Source organism: Hemicordylus capensis, chromosome 2 (assembly GCF_027244095.1).
Source record: "Hemicordylus capensis ecotype Gifberg chromosome 2, rHemCap1.1.pri, whole genome shotgun sequence".
Lineage (NCBI taxonomy): Eukaryota > Metazoa > Chordata > Lepidosauria > Squamata > Cordylidae > Hemicordylus > Hemicordylus capensis.
The window spans coordinates 212,329,239-212,348,022 of record NC_069658.1 but is presented as its reverse complement, the minus strand read 5'-3'; the positions used below and the strand labels follow the sequence as shown (position 1 = coordinate 212,348,022).

Below are 18,784 nucleotides of genomic sequence, written 5' to 3'. Positions count from 1 at the left end.
AAAATCCTCAAGTCCAAACTCAATGGCGGGAACACCATACAAGGCATAAACACCTGGGCTATACCTGTTATCAGATACACTGCAGGAATAATAGACTGGACCCAGGCTGAGCTAGAGACGCTAGGTCGTAAGACCAGGAAAACCATGACCATCAATCATGCTCTGCACCCCCACAGTGATGTAGATTGGATATACCTCCCTGGCAGCTCAGGTGGAAGAGGAATGCTGCAAGTCCATCAAACAGCAGAGGAGGAGAAAAGAGGCCTTGAAGAATATATCAAGGACAGTGAATAATGGTCAAATGGTCAATAACGCGAAACTATTCAACACCAGTGAAAGAAAGCAGGCCTACAAGAAAGAACAAGTCAAGAACCGAGCAGAAAAATGGAGAAATAAGCCCCTGCATGGTCAATATTTGCACAATATAAGTGGAAAATCAGACATCACCAAGACCTGGCAATGGCTTAAGAATGGCAACTTGAAGAAAGAAACAGAGGGTTTAATACTGGCTGCGCAAGAACAGGCACTAAGAACAAATGCAATAAGAGCCAAAGTCAAAAAATCCACCACAAACAGCAAGTGCCGCCTTTGTCAAGAAGCAGATGAAACAGTGGACCACCTAATCAGCTGTTGTAAAAAGATTGCACAGACTGACTACAAACAAAGGCATGACAAAGTAGCAGGGATGATACACTGGAACATCTGCAAAAAATACAAGCTACCTGTAGCCAAACATTGGTGGGACCATCAAAATGAAAAAGTGGTCGAAAATGAAGATGTAAAAATATTTTGGGACTTCCAACTACAAACAGACAAACATCTGCCACACAATACACCAGATATAACTGTAGTTGAGAAGAAAGAAAAACAAGTTAAAATAATCGACATAGCAATACCAGGGGATAGAAGACAAAGAAATAGAAAAAATCACCAAATACAAAAATCTACAAATTGAAATTGAAAGGCTGTGGCAGAAAAAGACCAAAATAATCCCAGTGGTAACTGGCGCCCTGGGTGCAGTTCCAAAAGACCTTGAAGAGCACCTCAACACCATCGGGGCCACAGAAATCACCATCAGCCAATTACAAAAAGCAGCTTTACTGGGAACAGCCTATATTCTGCGACGATATCTATAACAACTGACAATAAAATTCAGCCATCCCAGGTCCTTGGGAAGGACTCGATGTCTGGATAAAACAAAGCAGTCAATAACCTGTCTGACAGTGTAAACAAGAAATAATAACAATAATTCGATTTCTATACCGCTCTTCCAAAAATGGCTCAGGGCGGTTTACAAAGAGAAATAACAAACAAATAAGATGGCTCCCTGTCCCCAAAGGGCTCACATTCTAAAAAGAAACTTAAGACACACACCAGCAACAGTCACTGGAAGTACTGTGCTGGGGATGGATAGGGCCAGTTAATCTCCCCCTGCTCAATAAAGAGAATCACCACGGTAAAAGGTGCCTCTTTGCCCAGTTAGCAGGGGATATGACAGTTCTAAAGAGCAGTGGTGCCCTACTTGGGGGAAATGTTGGCAACCTTGGTGTCACTTTTTGTTTCTTCCAAGCCTCCCTTCACTTTCTTGCTTAATTTTTTTTCTTCCCTTCCTCTACCAGCCCTGCCATCCTCCCTCCTGTTCCAATTTGCCACTTTACTCAACAACAGCCTCGCTAAGCCCGCAAAACGCCGACGAGACCTTGGCCATCCCTCTGGTACTGGGCATGCGTGTTTACACTCCACGCTTCCTGTTTGCCCTCAAGCAAGATGGCTGCAGCACCTCACGAATCATCCCATAAAGGCCTTGCCCACTGCCCCCATCTTTGCACTGCTACCTAAGTGATCCTTGGAGATCTTTTACTGGAAGTGCAGGGCATAAATTTGATTATAATGATTTAAAGGTCATGAGAACACAGCCGCTGTCCCTGCCACCTGTCTCTCTGCCCATAGCTATGATGGCGGCTAGCCGCCTGCGCATTCCCTCCTCGCGCGGCCCTCGGTGGTGTTGGGCCTCAGCCCGCCGTGCATCCAAGGCGCGGCGCCGCGGCCTCTGGTGAGTCTGCGCACTTGGCCTTGCCCCTAGCTGAGATGGCGGCCCACCTCCTCAGCGGTCTGTGCTGCCGATCCTGCGCATGCGCCTCCCTTCGGTGCCCGCTGCCAAGATGGCGGCGGCCTGAGGGGGGAATCAGCTGAGGCGAAGCGGCGGCGGGCGGTTGTCGTCTTCTCCTCGGCCTTCCTCCTCCCTTTCCTCATGCCGCTGCGATGCTCCGCTCGAGCGGCTTCTTCCGCGGCGTCGAGTGCCCCTTCGGGCCGGCCTGCGGGAGGCCTTACTGCCCCTTCCGACACGCGCCGGGACACGCCTGGCCCCCGAGACGCCTCCGCCCTCAGGCCGCCGGGCCCAGCACACGGGGGCCGGCAGGTAATATGCGGGGCGGGGGGCGGCAAGGCTCCTCGCGAGGCGGGGGAACAGGCGCTCTGCACGTCCTCAGAGGTCCTCTTAACGGGGGATGGGAGAGGAGGGAACCCTTGAGAGGACGGGGCTCCCTCTCTCCCTCTCTCTCTCTGGCGCTCTGCACATGCTCAGAGGGGGAAGAGAGGCCCTTTGAGGGGGGGGGAATCTCCTCCCTTTCTTCCTCTTCCTGGCGCTCTGCAGATGCTAAATGAGGTGGGGAGAGAGAAGAAGAAGAGAGCTATTCGTGGGGGTGGGGGCTCCGTGGCGCTCTGCACATGGGGGAAGAGAGGAGCTTTGAAAGGGAGATCTTCTCCCTTCCTATTTCTGGCGCTCTACAGATATTACTAAATGAGATGGGGAGAGGAAAGAAGAGAAGCATTTGTGGGGTGGCGGCTCCGTGGCGCTTTGCATATGCTCAGAGGCAGGGGCTAGAGAGGGAACCCTTGAGTGAATGGGGCTTCTTTCCTCCCTGGCGCTCTGCACATGCTCAGAGGGGGAAGAGAGAGACCCTTTGAGAGGGGTCTCCTTTCTCTCCCCCTTTTTCTGGCGCTCTGCAGGTGATAAATGAGGTGGGGAGAGGGAAGAAGAGAAGCATTTGTGGAGGGGGGGGGCTCCGTGGCACTCTGCATATGCTCAGAGGTGGGGGCTGGGGAGGAACCGTTGAGAGGAGGCTTCTTCGTTTCTGGTTGTCTTCCTTCTCTCAGAAGCGTCCTCTGTGTGTCAGTTCTGTTATTTTTCCCTGTAATTCTGTGGAGTGAAGGGTTAGGCTGGGGGTGGGATTCTGCACATGGTCAGGCCCCTTTCTAAACATCGCACAGAGGGAGATGTTTAGGAGGGGAGCAGTCAGTGGAGGTTCTTGTGTGTATCCTTCTGTGGAGGAAAAAGAAAGCTAAAGGGGGAATTCTGCACATGTTCAGAGGCTTCTCTAATCATTGGAGGAGGAAGCAGGGGGAAGGGTAGAGTTCAGGAGTGTTCTCTCCCCTCCCCTCTGCACATGCTCAGAGACTGAGCGTGCTGCTTCCCATTTGGAGACAAAAGAAAAGGACAGTATGGCAATAACTATTTAGCAAATTAGAATAAACACATTTAATGTCGGGGTGTTACTATATCACATTACACATAAGGAAGAAGATTATGTGGGAGGATGGAAGGGTCCATCCTGTCCCAAATTCAGAGGGCCCTCTTTCTTTTCCATACACCCATCTCCTGTCTTTTTCCACTCCAGTATAAAGGGGTTTTTCAGTTCCTCCACCATGCTCTTTAATATGGGTCTCTGTTAGATCAACAAATTGACGTGTGTGTGTGTGTGTGTGTGTGTGTGTGTGAGAGAGAGAGAGAGAGAGAGAGAGAGAGAGAGAAATGCACCTGTCCAGGCATTCCTTTGATGGTTTCTTTTTTGGTTTTAGCTGCGGGCAAGCGATGGGATCCCAGGGCAAGGAGACCTGGGGGAAATGGATTATCCTGGTGGAGGTGCTTCCATTATCAATTACATTTTAACATAACAGCCCCTTCTGGATCAGGCCCAAGAAGGCCCATCTAGTCCAGCATCGTGTTTCCCACGGTGGCCCACCTGTGAAGTCCGCAGGCAAGAGTTATGTGCATGCCCTCTCTCCTGCTGTTGCTCCTCTGCAACAGGGATTGAGAGGCATTATGCCTCTGAGGCTGGAGGTGGCCCATAGCCACCAGACTACTGGCCATGGATAGACCTGTCCTCCATGAATCTGTTTAACCTCCTTTTAAAGCCTTCCAAGCTGGTCTCCATCACCACATCCCATGGTGAAGAATCCCATAGATTAATTATGCCCTTTTATTAATTAAATAAAAGTTGGCTAAATGAATACAATTAGCGACTCCCTTCCCACCCTGGCACACAGAAGAAAGGAAGGGAGAAGAACTGGCCTGAGTGGTCAGATCAATAGAAGCTGAGGTGAAGTCTGTGAAAATCTCTCACAGCAGAAATCAAGCTCTGTCTGCGGAGCGAGACAGGACTGGAACTGGGGATGAGTGACAGCTGCCTGGATAGACATAAGTGAGCTGGAATTTGATTGGTCCTGTCTCGGAGCACGCAGAGCTTGATAACCCGTCACATTAGGATGCCCTCCCCATACCAAGGAAAAAGTACTTCCTCTTGTCAGTCCTTAATTTCCCAACCTTCATTTCCTTGCTCTAAGGAACTTTGGGCAGTGTATGTTATCTCTCTCCAACCACAGCTTCACAGCAGTCCTGTAAGGTAGCCTTGGCCAAGAGATCAAGTCCTCCGTGCTCCTGCTCAGGCACAAATCTACGCAACAAAACCAAAAGCAGTTGGAGAATGGAAGATTCATTCTGATACGTTTTGGTAAATATCTTTCGCTGGAATATCCTCCTGGACTTCTTGGAAGAGAGACTTTCTTGCCAAAATTCTAAACAGATGAATCAGTCTGTTTAGGATTTTTCCCAGAAAGTATCTCCTCCAGGCAGTCCCATGAGAATATTCACTGAGAAAGTTATTTATCAAAATGGATCAGAATGAATTTTCCATTCTGCAACTGCTTTTTGACACATCAAAACAATGCCTGGAATGCGAGGAGCAAATATTATGATGTCTTGTTAGCATGACCAGACAACTGAAGTAGAGTCCTGGATTCCCTCCAACCCTAACCCTATCCCTACTGAGAAATCTCCACATTTACTCCCATTTCACAGCCAGGGAAACTGAAGCTGAAGGAGAGAGAGAATAGCTGTGCAAAGCTGGCCCTGTGAATTTGCAGCTTAGGTGGGATATGAACTCAGGCCTTTTGCATTGCAAGATCCACACCCTAATTGGAAAGAGGGGGAGTATTTTCTGCATATTTTGTGACATGCTCACCTTTTGTGCTGAAGGTGATTCCCAGTTCTTTATTTGCATTTACTTCCCTCTTTGAGTCGGAGGCAAGTCACTTTCCAAAGCTTTGGACTGACCATGTTTCTCTGGGGATGCAGGTGGAGACAGGTACATGGTTTTGGAGTGCCCTCAAGCTTATTGGTGCCTTTCTTGTCTTACCCTGGAAGTGTGTGTGCAGTGTCAACATCTCAGTATAGGAGGGCTTTTTGTTGTTGTTGGAGATAACTTATTTGAAAGAGCTACTGCTTGAAATACTTCCCCTTTTCATTCCCTGTTGCGGTCACACACTTGAACAAAGATAGCCTTGGAAAAGCAGTGGGCGTGCCTTGAACTCGCAGCTTTGGGGGTTGAAACTGGCCTCTGCTCAACGGATCAACCAAACCTGCAGTTGATTAATCTACCGGGTTTAAAAAAAATAAAGGTTGCAGCCTGGGGGTTGTTTACCTTTTTCTGGGTCTTTAGAGGTTGGGTGGCCCGCTGAGAACGTCCATTAGCACATTAGCTGGACAAATACAATTATTTTTGTTTCCTCCAGAGAGCAGTCTCTCTTTAAGAGCCGCGTGTGCATGAAGGTGGGACCGTAACAGTTTCCTGCCTGCTCCCCTCCAGCCTGAGTTATCTAGGCTGCCCAGGAGCAATCAGTCATGGCTGGGGATTATGACATCTTCAGGGGCAGGGGTGCCTGGTGCTTGCCCGGGGACCTTAAAACCAAAAAAGGCCTTTCGGACGAAATTATGAACAAGTACCTCCGCTGCTTGCTCATGCACGAGACCACAGGTAACGTTTCCCCTTCAGCGCTTCTCCTTTTATTTGCTGTGCTGTGCCTAAGAGACAGAGGCTTTGGGGGGGGGGGATAAGCAGGCAGCCTCCTACTTGCTTCGGAAGGAATAAAACCTTTGGGCAAATCGTGTGCTGGGGTCCCTGTTCAACTTATTTTGCAGGAGGGCGGGTTGATTTGCGTTTGGCTCTAACTCCTCTTTTGAACTTTCTGCAGGTTCCTTTAACCTATTTCTTGTTATCTTTTGTTTTAAACACTTATAATGTTGGTGGTGGATGGGGGAGGGGAGGGGAGGCCCCCATCAATCGGATATTGGGATCAAGTAGACCCAAATTTGGCCATAGTTTTTTTTTTGGGGGGGGGAGACCCTTACCAAAAGGTATTTAAGTGTCCTCAACTAAAAAAAAAAGCATGATTTTGTTGTTGTATAGGGTGCAGCTATAGAAAAATGTAATATTGTATGTAATGAATGTCCCCATGAATTTGTATGTGGTCTTGCAGAAACATGACCTGACTTCAACACAGTCTCATGGAGGTAGGAATTTAAATAGGGGGTGTGGGTGAGGAATCACTTTTGCGTGGGTAGCATCTCCTAATCTCAAGTGCTGTTAAATGGGAGTTTTTGTCACTGTGGGGTGGATTTCCATCCCCCCCCCCCCCCCGCCGGCCGCAGACTGTCAAAAGCCAGCAGGGTCTACCGGTGTGGAATGCAGAGCTCATGTTATAGAAGGAAAGGGATTTAGGGGGCCCTTCACGAAATCTGCAAGACCTACCCCTTGGCTTACCTCACTTCTATCCAAACCCCCAGCCTTTTACAAAGAAAAAGGCACAGGAAGCTGTTGCAAAAGTTGAAAAGGCTCTGCCACTTTTTAACACCCCTGTGTTGTCATTTGCATCTCTTTTTTTTTCCATGCTCCAGTCTCTTCCATCATCTCAGACCTATTTGCATGGTCAGCAACCAACTTGTGCTAGTGGTGGTGGGACTGCAGAAAGGGGGCAGAAGTGGAATGATGGTATACTGTGTGACAGAGTTGGAGAGATGAACTGATAGAATCTCAATCCTGGATTGAGGGACCATAAGCTAATAAAGGATAGCTTGCTGCCTTTCGCACAGTTCTGCATGGTGTGTCATGGGCTAACTGGTTTAGAACTGCTTATGGTTGTGATATATAATTTATATTGGAATCACATGGACTCTAAGGTGGCATGTGAACATTTCTCGGTGGCAGTACTGGGTTTGCTTGTATGCGTTATAAATAAAGTCTGTGTGTGCTTTGTATAAAAAATAAAAAGGGGGATCTGAGAACTGCACAATGCGATGACATTGCAACAAGTGGGGGTGACTGTGCAGGAATTATGTTTGACCATGAAGCTAAAATAGGATGATTTGTTGGGAGTAAAAGGAGAAGAGGAGAACTGGTCTTGTGGTAGCAAGCATGACTTGTCCCCTTAGCTAAGCAGGGTCCACAATAGTTGCATGTGAATAGGAGACTAGAAGTGTGAGCACTGTAAGATTTTCCCCTCAGGGGATGGAGCTGCTCTGGGAAGAGCATCTAGGTTCCAAGTTCCCTCCCTGGCAGCGTCTCCAAGATCGGGCTGAGAGAGATTCCTGCCGGCAACCTTGGAGAAGCTGATGCCAGTCTGTGAAGACAATACTGAGCTCGATGGACCTGTGGTCTGACTGATATGTGATCTGTCTGATATGGCAGCTTCCTATGTTCCTAAGTGTTTGGTTTCTAAATAGGTCACTAAAACAGCTGGGATTTGAGGTGGGGGGCAGGTCTGGCAGATTCAAATATCCCTGCTTCTGGAGGGCTTTCCCTGCTGATTCTCGGCTGTAGTGAATCTCCGAAGTGCAGGTGCTTGGAAACATCCGAGGCTTTGAATCATTTCTGCTTCAAAGGAGTGAAACCCGTGGGCTTATTTTAAAGCAACTCTTAAGTTGCATTTTCAGTTGTGGTTTCCTAAATTACGACAGTTAAGGCACGGCTTGGAGATGTGGGGGAGCCCCCCCCCGCCCCTGCTGCCTCTTTTAAACGTTGCACTGAAAAGTTGTAACTTCAAGAGTCTTTTGGTTGAGGCAGTATACCACTGGGTATGATGAGGTGCTGGAGGACAGCCGTGGGAGAAGGTGATTGCCTTCACACCCTGCTTGTGGTCTTCCCCAGGCACCTGGCGTTCCAGGCTGGGAATCTGGGCTGAATGGAGCCTTGTTACAGGTCCCCATGGGCTGCAGATCTGCCCAGAAACTAGTGCACATTGTGAATTGCCAGACAAGCCTCTTATCTAAGTCCCGGTTGGTTTTATCTCTGTTTTTTCCAGCGGCAGGGGTAGAAATAGGACTCTGGGGTTGCTGATAGAAGAGGCCTTGAGCAGCAGGTCTCTTCCTAGAAGTTGTGCCTAGAGATTAAGAACATACGAACAGCCTTGCCGGATCAGGCCCAAGGAAGCCCATCTAGTTCAGCACCCTGTTACACACAGTGGCCCACCAGATGCCTCTGAGAAGCCCACAGGCAAGAGTTATGTGCATGCCCTCTCTCCTGCGGTTGCTCCCCTGCAACTGGTATTTGGAAGCATCTTGCCTCTGAGACTGGAGGTGGCCTATAGCCACCAGGCTAGTAGCTATTGATAGACCTATCTTCCATTCTAAGCTCTTTTTAAAGCCATCCAAGCTAGTGGCCATCACCACATCCCGTGGCAGAGAATTCCATAGATTATTTTAGTTAGCACATTTTTATACCGCCCCATACAGAAGTCCCTGGGCAATTTGCAATCTAAAAACAACCATTAAAACTTTAACAAGATTAAAACAGTAGCACAATTAAAAACTCTAAAACCCGAAGCTTTAAAACTATAAACGAAAAGCCTGGCTAAGCAGGTAGGTTTTCAGGTCCTTTTAAAAATTCAGAGAAGGGGAGACCCTAATTTTGTTAGGAAGACCGTTCCAGAATCCCAGGGCAACTCTAGAAAAGGCCTGGTTTCAAGTTGCCAAGCTGGTAGCAACCACAACCAGACCTCCCCAGGTGATCTTAATAAGTGGTGGGGTTGACAAGAAGGTGTTCTCGTAAATACCTCATACCCAAGCTATAGGTAATAACGAGCATTTTGTATTTTCCCCGGAAACCTATTGGCAACCAGTGTAGTTCTTTTAAAATGGATGTAATGTGCTCTCTTCCGGCAACCTGGCTTCTGCATTCTGTACTAGCTGCAGTTTCCAAACTATGTACAAAGGCAGCCCAACGTAGAGCGCATTGCAGTAGTCAAGTCTGGATGTTACTAGCACTCTACTTTAATGTCTCCAGAAACGGACATAGCTGGTGTATCAGCTGAAGCTGACAGAAAACACTTCTGGCCACTGCCTCAACCTGAAGAGATCAGGGAGAGGTTTGGGTTCAGAAGTATTCCTGAACTACCGTACATACCTGCTCTTTCTAGGGGATTGCAACCCCATCCAGAACAGGCAGATTTAAACCACTTTCTGTGTCTTGACCTCCCACAATGAATACCCTCAACTTGCATTAATCCTCAGTTTTTTCTCCCTAATCCAGCCCAGTAGGCAGACATTTAGGCCATTTCCTGATGAAGTTGACATGGAGAAATAGATTTGGGTGTCATGAGCATATTGATTACACCCTGCACCAAGTCCCCTGATAATCTCTCCCAGTGGTTTCATGTAGATTACGCCATCACCACATCCTGTGGCAGAGAATTCCATAGGTTAATTGTGTGCTGTGTGAAAAAGTACTTCCTTTTGTTGGTCCTAAATGTCCCAGCCTTCAGTTTCATGGGATGAGCCCTGGTTCTAGGGTTGTGAGAGAGGGAGAAAAATGTCTCTCTGTCCACTCTCTCTACTCCATGCAAAATTGTATACATCTTGATCATGTCTCCCCGTAGTCATCTCTTTTCCAAACTAAAAATCCCCATATGCTGTAGCTTTGACTCATAAGGAAGGTACTCCAGCCCCTGATCATATTGGTTATCCTCTTCTGCATCTTTTCCATTCTACAATATCCTTCTTATGATACGGTGACCAGAACTGTACGCAGTACTCCAAATGTGGCCGCACCATCGATTTGTATAATAAGGGCATGATAATACTAGCATCTTTCTTTTCAGTCCCCTTCCTAATGATCCCTAGCATGGAATTGGCCTTTTTCACAGCTGCCGCACACTGAGTCGACACTTTCAGTGAGCTGTCCACTATGACCCCAAGATCTCTCTCCTGATCAGTCACTGACAGTTCAGGCACCATCAGCGTATATGTGAAGTTGGGCTTTTTTGCCCCAATATGCATCACGTTACACTTGCTTCCATTGAACCTCATTTGCCATTCTGATGCCCACTCATCCAGTTTGAAGAGATCCTTTTGGAGCTGCTCACAATCTGCTTTGGATTTCACTACCCTGAATAGTTTAGTGTCATCTGCAAATGTGGCCACTTTGCTGCTTACCCCTGCTTCTAGATCATTTATGAACAAGAAAGATCACTGTTCCCTGGGGGACCAGTACTGTGGAGTGTGTTATGTATTTTTATTTATTTAGTATATTCGTATATCGCCCCAAACTTGCATCTCTGGGTGGTTACAACAACCATAAAACAAATTAAAACAGAAAACAAAACACTTTAAAAGCTCAATTCTAGTTAAAACTATGTATATAAAGTACAGAATCCCTGCTTTTCAGTTCCTAAGGAACCCTCTATCTTGACCTGTGTTGAAGGACTGCTAATGGGGACAGTTAGGGAGGATCCAAGCCAGTGTTCTCTCTAATTTTTTCATCTTCGTGTGGAATGAGTTTTGTTCTGGGCAGCAGTATCACGGCAGTGTGTGCACACATGCATTAGGAGTGGGGCCTTTCTGATTCCATCTGAGTGGGATCTAAAATTAACTGAGCGGACATTAAAAAAACAACTCCTTGTGTGCATTCCCTTAAAGGGAATACTGCTCCAAACCATATGCCAGATGCCAGTTTTAGGGAGCTGCTTCCTTACTGTCTCACCTCTTCCTCTGATGCAATGGGATGGATTTTCATTCATTCAACATGTTTTTATACCGCTCAAAACTTAGGTCTCTGGGCGGTTTACAACAATTTTGATCCATTGACATGTGATGGGAATTCTAAACAAGGTTGATTCTTCACTTTTAAAACAATAATACCTAGTATTTATATCACACTTCCAAGTGTTCAGAGCACTGCATGTCTTATCTTGCAGGGTGGTTGTATGGATACACAGTATTATGCCTGTATTCTAGTGAATCCATGGCAGGGATGAGAGTCGAACCGGGAGTTTCCCAATTCATAGCTCAGTCTCCCAGCCACTGTGCCGCACCGGTGAGACCAACATTTTCTTTTTCTCTTCCCTCTTCAGAATGTGGCTATGACCCTTACAACCCAGAACTCCCCAAGCCTTCAGCGCAAAGCGAGAATGAACCGCTGGAGGACGTTGCCGATACGGCTCCGAGCATTCTGGAGCTGGAGCTGGTCAACAAGGCCATTGAGGCGGTCAAGAACGAAGTTGAGCGTGAGCAGAAGAAGTATGAGGAACTCCTGGGGACTGCCAAGGAGTATGGCTCGTCCGAGCCCTCTGGTGGGTCGACAGCACCCAGTTCTTTCACGGCCTTGGAATATAGCCCAGGTAACTACACTGTGAGCCATGGTGCTGACTACAATCCTACCCCTCTTGCAGCCGCCGTTACTAATCAGTCAAGTAAATATACCTTGGATTCTTTCGACACTGTCAAATCCAAGGGCAGCTCGTTGGAGTATGTGCCCACGGTGGTCACCCAGCCGAAGAAGTACAGCAGTTCCGTCGCAAAAAGCAAGTACATCATTGACAACTCCAAGCCGTCGACGGATCTCGAATACGACCCTCTTCTGAATTACTCTGCGCGGCTCTTGAGCAAAGCTGCTTCTAAGCAACAGAAGGGGGCCAAGCGGAAGAGGGCAGCGGATCACAGGGAGGCCTATTCTCCCTCCCGCAAGAAACATTGTGAGGCGGCGAGCAACGACGAACCGCTTGCAAGGTTCTCCGACTCGGAAGAGGAATGCCCAACTCCATCAGTCACCCATTCAAAACCTCAAGACAGTTCAGAAAGCAAGTTGAGTGATGAAGTGGTTGTCAAAGAGAAGAGATCCCAACAGAAGGATTCGAGTTCTCGCCAAATGAAAGAGATGGCTGTGCAGTACGACATGGGAGACATCAAAAGCCCTTGGAAGCCCATGGCCCAGGACTCGCTTGAGAAGTCAGCCAATACGCCTTCCAGCCGGCATGCCAAAGAGGAGGAGAGAAACAGTGTGTTGCCGAAGGACAAGTTGAGAAAGAAAAACCTGGACGGCCACAATACGGAGGAGAAGAAAGAGCGAAGCAAGGTTGCAGACAAGGAGAGAGCAGGCATGAAGGCACGTCGTCAGAACGGGGAGAGAATTAAGGAGCAGCGAGGCAAGTCCCACGCTGACGGGCATTCGAAGAAGCTTGACAAGGGGAAATTGGCTGGAGGAAAGGAGGAAGCCTCTAGCAAGAGGAAGAGCGAAGGACCTGGCAAAAGATCTGGCACGGAGAAAGTGGGAAGTGTCAAGAAGGACGGTAAGCTGAAGAACAGGAAAGTGGCCTCTACGGCGGAACGTACAGACAGGAAGGGCAAGCCACCAGAAAAGTCAAAGGAGAAATCGGGGGGCTCACAGGTGAAGGGGGGCTCCGAGGCCAAGTGTAAACCTAAACGGCGGGCGCTGAGCCATGTTGACCTCTTTGGGGATGAGAGTGGGGACGAGGGGCAGGCAGCGCAGCCTCTTCCGGCGGCTTTCCCGGATGTGAGTTCGGATTCAGACGGAGACAACGACTGCTTTCCTTTGCCCCAGAGCAATGGGGTGTCGAGTGTTAAGCGGCCCAAGCTTTCCAAGTGTCGTCCTCCTTCCTCATCCTCTTCAGATGATGAAGTTGATTACTCAGTCCTAGAGAGAGACCTGGACTTCGAGTCGGACCCAATGGAGGAGTGCCTCCGCATTTTTAACGAATCCGTGGATGTGAAAATGGAAGACAAAGGCAGGCTGGGAAAACAGGTAAGAATCGAGCTGGGGTGGGGTTATGGGTCTCTCTTGCAGCCTGAGCTGGTTTACTTGGATGTAAATCCCTCTGACTTCAATGGGGCTTTCTCCCAAGTAAGAGAGGATTTCAGCCTTGGCTTTCCATGCTGACATGTTTTCCCATGTAAGGGGCTCTAAGCTGACATGTTTTCCCATGTAAGGGGTTCTAAGCTGAAATTTAAAAATAGGAGGTGACATTGCATATCTGCAGTTGCTCCAAATTCTGTGAGTTCCAAAGAGAAGCAGCGAGAGAGAGAGATATGCAATTCCCCTCTAGTGTTTGATGCCCAGAGATATATTGCCACTGAACATGGAGGCTCTGCTTATCTTGGAGTGGCTTGTCCTAATCAACTGGGTGTGGGGATGCCAAAGGAAGCCCAGTTGCCTCTTGTTCTCCTGGAACGAGGGCAGCAGTTGCTGCATCTGCCCTTGGCCATCCTGAATCATCACCATTGATCGACCCATCCAGCTCCCTTCCTTAGCTTGTCTGATCCTCTTTTAAAGTCAAACCCAGAGTTGTCTGCCCACCTTCCATAAGGTGGAAAGACCTTATAGGAATTCTGTAAGTGAATTCTGCATTCTGTGATTATGTTCTGCCAGCCCACAATCTCCTGGATTCCTGGAATTGTTGGTTTTGTTGGACGGGCTGGGGAGGTCTGAAAACAGGGGGGTTGCAGTCAGTCAGGCCTTGCTGGGGGAATCGAGGTGCACCCCCCCAATAGGAAAGGGGGCGCCGCAGGTTTCCGCGAGGGGGTCGGAAAGTATTCTGGCAAGGGAGATGTGTGGAAATGGAAACTGGGAAGGACGGAAACGGGAACAGTGCAACACGGTTTATTAGATCCTGATGTGTTTCGAGTACAGCTTTTCTTGGGGATGTGGTTTACAGGGCACAATGACTTAAAACCAACAGTTTTAGACAGGCTACGCTGTTTAGAAGTCCAGTGCAGTCCTCCTTCACCAACCGCAGATTTGTCTAACGCGGTTTTAAGTATACGAGAATGGATTTTTGTGGGCGGTCTCCTACTGTGACTTGAGTGTGTGCGAGTTATCGTGAGAAGTGCAAAAGAGACGGAGATGGAGGAGCGGAAGAGAGAGGGAGAGAAGCGGAGGCGGAAGAGACAGAGGAGAGGAAGAGGTAGGAGAAACTCTTCATTCGGATTTCTTACGTTTTGGTGAATTTAAGTGATTTTTGGTGGTTCCAGATTTTTCCTGAGGTTCAATCTGCTCATTCTTCTTAGTGACTCCTGGTGATTTTTAGTGGCTTCAACTCCCCCCGCCCCTTGTTTTTGAAGTGCCGTCACAAGCGCGGTTCCCCTGACCCCCTGATTCCCATAGATTTCTTAGACTTGCCAACTGCGACTTTGCCAACCGCGTGGTTTTGCAAGAACGGAACCCGTGCAGTTGGCATGGGACGACTGTATTGTGCCCTGTAAACCACTTCCCCTGCAGAAGAGTTTTACTCGAAACATGTGGGGATCCCCTCTTTAATAAACGGTATTGCATGGTTTCATTCCTTCCTACCTGTTGGCGTAGTGCTTTTCCTTCCTGTGTGCTTCTGTCATGGGAATTGCAAAGCAGCCTTCCATTTCCGAAAACATTGGGGCTCCCAAGCAATGCAAAACCGCCTTGTGGTGATATCAATTGAGAAAGCACCTGATGACTCTCTTCAGGTCAAATTCAGCGATGTGGCCCAGTGGTTAGAGGCTTTGATGCTTCTCCTGAGCCGTGTGGGGACCTTGGTGTGTCTTAGGGAAGGGGGCCTGGAGCTGAGGAACCTGGCTAAGCCGTGAAGTGGCTACTTCTGGAACTCCCCACCACGGGATGTAACGGCCACTCCTTTGGAAACCTGCTTTTCTTTTCCCCTCTGCAGCCATCTAAGCAGGAAGGGACTGAGGAAAAGGTGACGGAGGACAGTCTAACCACCCTCTTTCCTGGCCAGAAAAGGAGGATTTCGCATCTGCCCAAGCAGGGGAACGTAAGTGGGTTCGGAAGCAGTGTGGCATGGTCCTGGTCTTCTGCTCCCTGTCGCTTCTGAGGAGGACTTGAACACAGGGTGTTGGACCAGATGAAAACTACCCCAACCCCCACTTGATTTCACATTGTTCTTCTTAGGGAAACTGGGGGCAAAAAAGGAAGAGCACTGTGGGTAAGGCTCCTTGTTTTGCCCTCGCCCTGAAAATTCCAAAAGCATCCATGTTTTTAGCCTGTAAATCTCCCAGAGATTTGCATATGGGGCAGTAAACAGATGCGAAAACAAATTAAAAAATAAATCTGATTCCGTCTTCACAGCCTGCATGGGGTCGTCCTTTGCAGTGCAGAAAACCTTTCTGTGATTTCTCCCCCACCCTCCGGTTTCCCCCCTGACTCTTTTCCATTCTAGGGGCTGAAAGGCAGCATATTTTCCAATACAGAAGCAGGGAGACTTTAATGGCTTGACTTTTTTTTTTTAAGCCAGGTGCATGCAGGCCTTAACTTCTTGCTTACTACCCACCCCTGCAGGTCAGTGGGCTCTTTGGCTTTCACAAGCAAGGCCTGTGGTCAGTGCAAAGAACATTTTGGCCCATTTCATGTTCTCTGCCCATCCGTCCATTAAGCCTCCCCCTCCACACACAGCAGAAGAGATAAGGGACTCGTGTTAAATAGGTTGGAAATCCTGTAACTCAAATATTTGCAGCTTCCCAGTGGTAACACCGCTGATCTCAAAACTGCTTTGCATCTGTGTCCGTGTGTGGGCCAGAGAACCAAGTCAGCCGTATCATATCCCTCATCTGCTTTTTTACTACTGCTGCTATGAATATTTATATACTGCTCTTCAACCAAAGTTCTCAAAGCAGTTTACATAGAAGAATAAATAATGCATAAATAAGATGGTCCCCGTCCCCAAAGGGCTCACAATCTATATAGAAACAGAAGGCAGATACCAGGAAAAGCCTCTGGAGGGATGCTGTGCTGGGGTTGGATACGGTCAGTTGCTCTGGTAAATATAAGGGAATCTCCACTTTAAAAGGTGTCTCTTTGCTCAGTCAGCAGGGGTCACCTTTCTTCCATTCAGGCTGAGGCAAGGGTTCTCCTTCTCCTTCTTCTTCTAACTCCCTCATCCCCACTGTAAATGCTCTTTGGGGAGGTCTCCCCTCACACACCTTGGCTGTTCGTATTCATGTGCAATCCAAGTCAGAAGCAAACAAGGTTTCCTGGAACCTAGCGGTGTTTCTGGGGTGCTCACTTACCTGGGTTGGAATATGAATCTATCATCGGGCTCGTAATGTTCTGAGTCAATTACGAGCCGAGTGTCATTTCCCTCGGCGTTCTGCTCCGGCTCGGGTTAGAAAATGAGGTTCTGTAGGAGAGGTCAGTTGTCTTGTGGGTATGTGGTGGGGAATGGGCTTGTTTAGAAGCCTCTTCTTCTCTTGCCCAAATCCTGCACGGCCCCGATCGGTCTTCGCTGCATCAGAGCAAACCGCCGTCTCACTTTCCCTGTTCAGGCCGAAGCCCCGAGCAAGCCGGTCATCCGGCCGTACCGCCCGCCGACTGCCCAGGAGGTCTGTTACCAGAGGATCCAGCTGGCTCAGAAACAGGCGGCGCAGCTGGTGCAGCAGCAGCCTCGGCCCGCCCCGGTGCTGTCCACGGCGCCTCCGAGAGCTGCTTTTGCCTTGCACAAAGGAGAAAAGAAGCGGATTGCCCACGTCCCTCACACGGCTCTTTCTGCAGCCCCCAGGTCTGGTGAGTGAGCACCCCTCCTTCTCTGGGCAGATGGCGTTGAGCTCCGCGCTAGTGGCGATCGAGCCAGCGTGTCTAAGGGGAAAGCGGCCACGTGTGGCGTTAGAAATGCACTGCTTTCCTCCTGCCCTCTTGCTCTGCTGGAATCAGTGAGGTTGCTGATATTCGTAGCTTCCAGGTTGAGGACTTCTTGGAGGCCTCCGGCTTGCTCCTGTACAAAATAGCATGCTAGATTAGGGTGCCCTATTCTGATGGTTACAGTATTTTGAGTAAAGCATATTTAATGCCACCACCACTGTCGTCATCACTATTACTAATACCATTTATTATTATTATTCTTTGTTTACACAGTCAGACAGGTGTTATTGACTAGTTTGTTTTATCCAGACATCGAGTCCTCCCAAGGACCTGGGATGGCTGAATTTTATTGTCAGTTGTTATAGATATCGTCGCAGAATAGAGGCTGTTCCCAGTAAAGTTGCTTTTTGTAATTGGCTGGTGGTGATTTCTGTGGCCCCGGTGGTGTTGAGGTGCTCTTCAAGGTCTTTTGGAACTGCACCCAGGGTGCCAATTACCACTGGGATTATTTTGGTCATCTTCTGCCACAGCCTTTCAATTTCAATTTGTAGATCTTTGTATTTTGTTGTTTGTTCTATTTCTTTTTCTTCTATTCTGCTGTCATCTGGTATTGCTATGTTGATTATTTTAACTTGTTTTCTTTCTTCTTGACTACAGTTATATCTGGTGTATTGTGTGGTAGATGTTTGTCTGTTTGATTGTTGTTGTTAATATTATTAATTTATTTATTAATTTATTTATTATGCTATTTACACACAGTCTACCAGATATTGTTGTGTAGTATATGTGATCTAAGCTGTTCTGTTTTGCTCACACTGAATAGGCCTATGATAGTAACTTGTGTATGTTACTTTTTACGTGCTGGTCTACAATCATAATAAACTTAACTGCTGCTGTTGCTATATAGGCAGGCCCTGAATCCAATTTAGCAGACCTCCTCTGTTCTCACAGAATGTGGCTCTGTCAAGCTCCGTTCGCTGTTACAGCTAAATGGAACCTCCTAGCCTAGATGCAAATACCAGCCACTGGGGCAAATGGGGAAGGCAGTCTCTTTCATGCCTTACTTGTGGTCTTCCCAGAGGCGTCTGCTTGGTCGCTGTGGGGAAGATGTTGAACCTGATGGGCCTTTGGCCCAATCCAGCAGGGCTCTTCTGATGTTCCTATAAATGTTCAGAGGGTGTTTTTCCTGGTTGCACTGGGGAAAACAAATCATTCTAGGCCCTCTTTTTAAACCCTTGGCCACCATGGGGTCCTCTGATCGATAAAAGCTGAGGCAAGTTAATTTTTAGTCTTCCGTCACTGCCCCCCACTCCGCGTCTGCTGATGTGTGTTTAAATTTAGAAAACAAGAGGGTCTCAAAACAGTTTAGGGTATATCTAGCATGTGTTAAGGAATGGGGCCTCAGCACTCCGAGAGCATAAGTACCTTGCCAGGGCCGATCAAGAGCTGCCTGCCCCAGCATGCTTTGCAAGAATCCCAGTATGCACCAGAAACTGACCAGTTGCCTGTCCTTGGTCTGTGTTGCTCTGACAGCTTGGAGCAAGCTCCATTATGCTCCTGAGTATGCTCCTTTGGGTTTTTCTCTCCCGCTTTCCAGCCTCTGGCGGTCAGAAGAAACCCATTCCATCTGGAAGCACTGCGTCTTCCAACGGCACTGACACTCTCTCTCTGAAAGCTCGTACCCTCACCGGGATGGCGTCCAAGACCACCACCACGAATGCCCCAAAGCGGATAGCGCACGCCCCTACGCTGCAGGTAGAACCCCCTCAGGCGAGCTTGCCTGATGTTGGGGGGCGGGGGCAGGGGGGAGGAGCATT

At 48.3% G+C, this 18,784-nt stretch overlaps 1 protein-coding gene across 2 annotated transcripts in view; it reads left to right on the top strand.

The window, feature by feature from the left end:
- Positions 1 to 2,158: 2,158 nt before the first annotated feature.
- Positions 2,159 to 18,784, top strand: part of REXO1 (RNA exonuclease 1 homolog) — a 32,908-nt gene continuing 16,282 nt past the window's right edge. For both annotated transcript variants that reach the window (XM_053299884.1, XM_053299885.1), the window contains exons 1-5: positions 2,159 to 2,419; positions 11,461 to 13,148; positions 15,043 to 15,147; positions 16,655 to 16,892; positions 18,565 to 18,722. In XM_053299884.1, the coding sequence (XP_053155859.1) occupies positions 2,263 to 2,419; positions 11,461 to 13,148; positions 15,043 to 15,147; positions 16,655 to 16,892; positions 18,565 to 18,722 (2,346 nt within the window). In that variant the 5' untranslated portion in view covers positions 2,159 to 2,262. The remainder of the gene's footprint in view (positions 2,420 to 11,460; positions 13,149 to 15,042; positions 15,148 to 16,654; positions 16,893 to 18,564; positions 18,723 to 18,784) is intronic.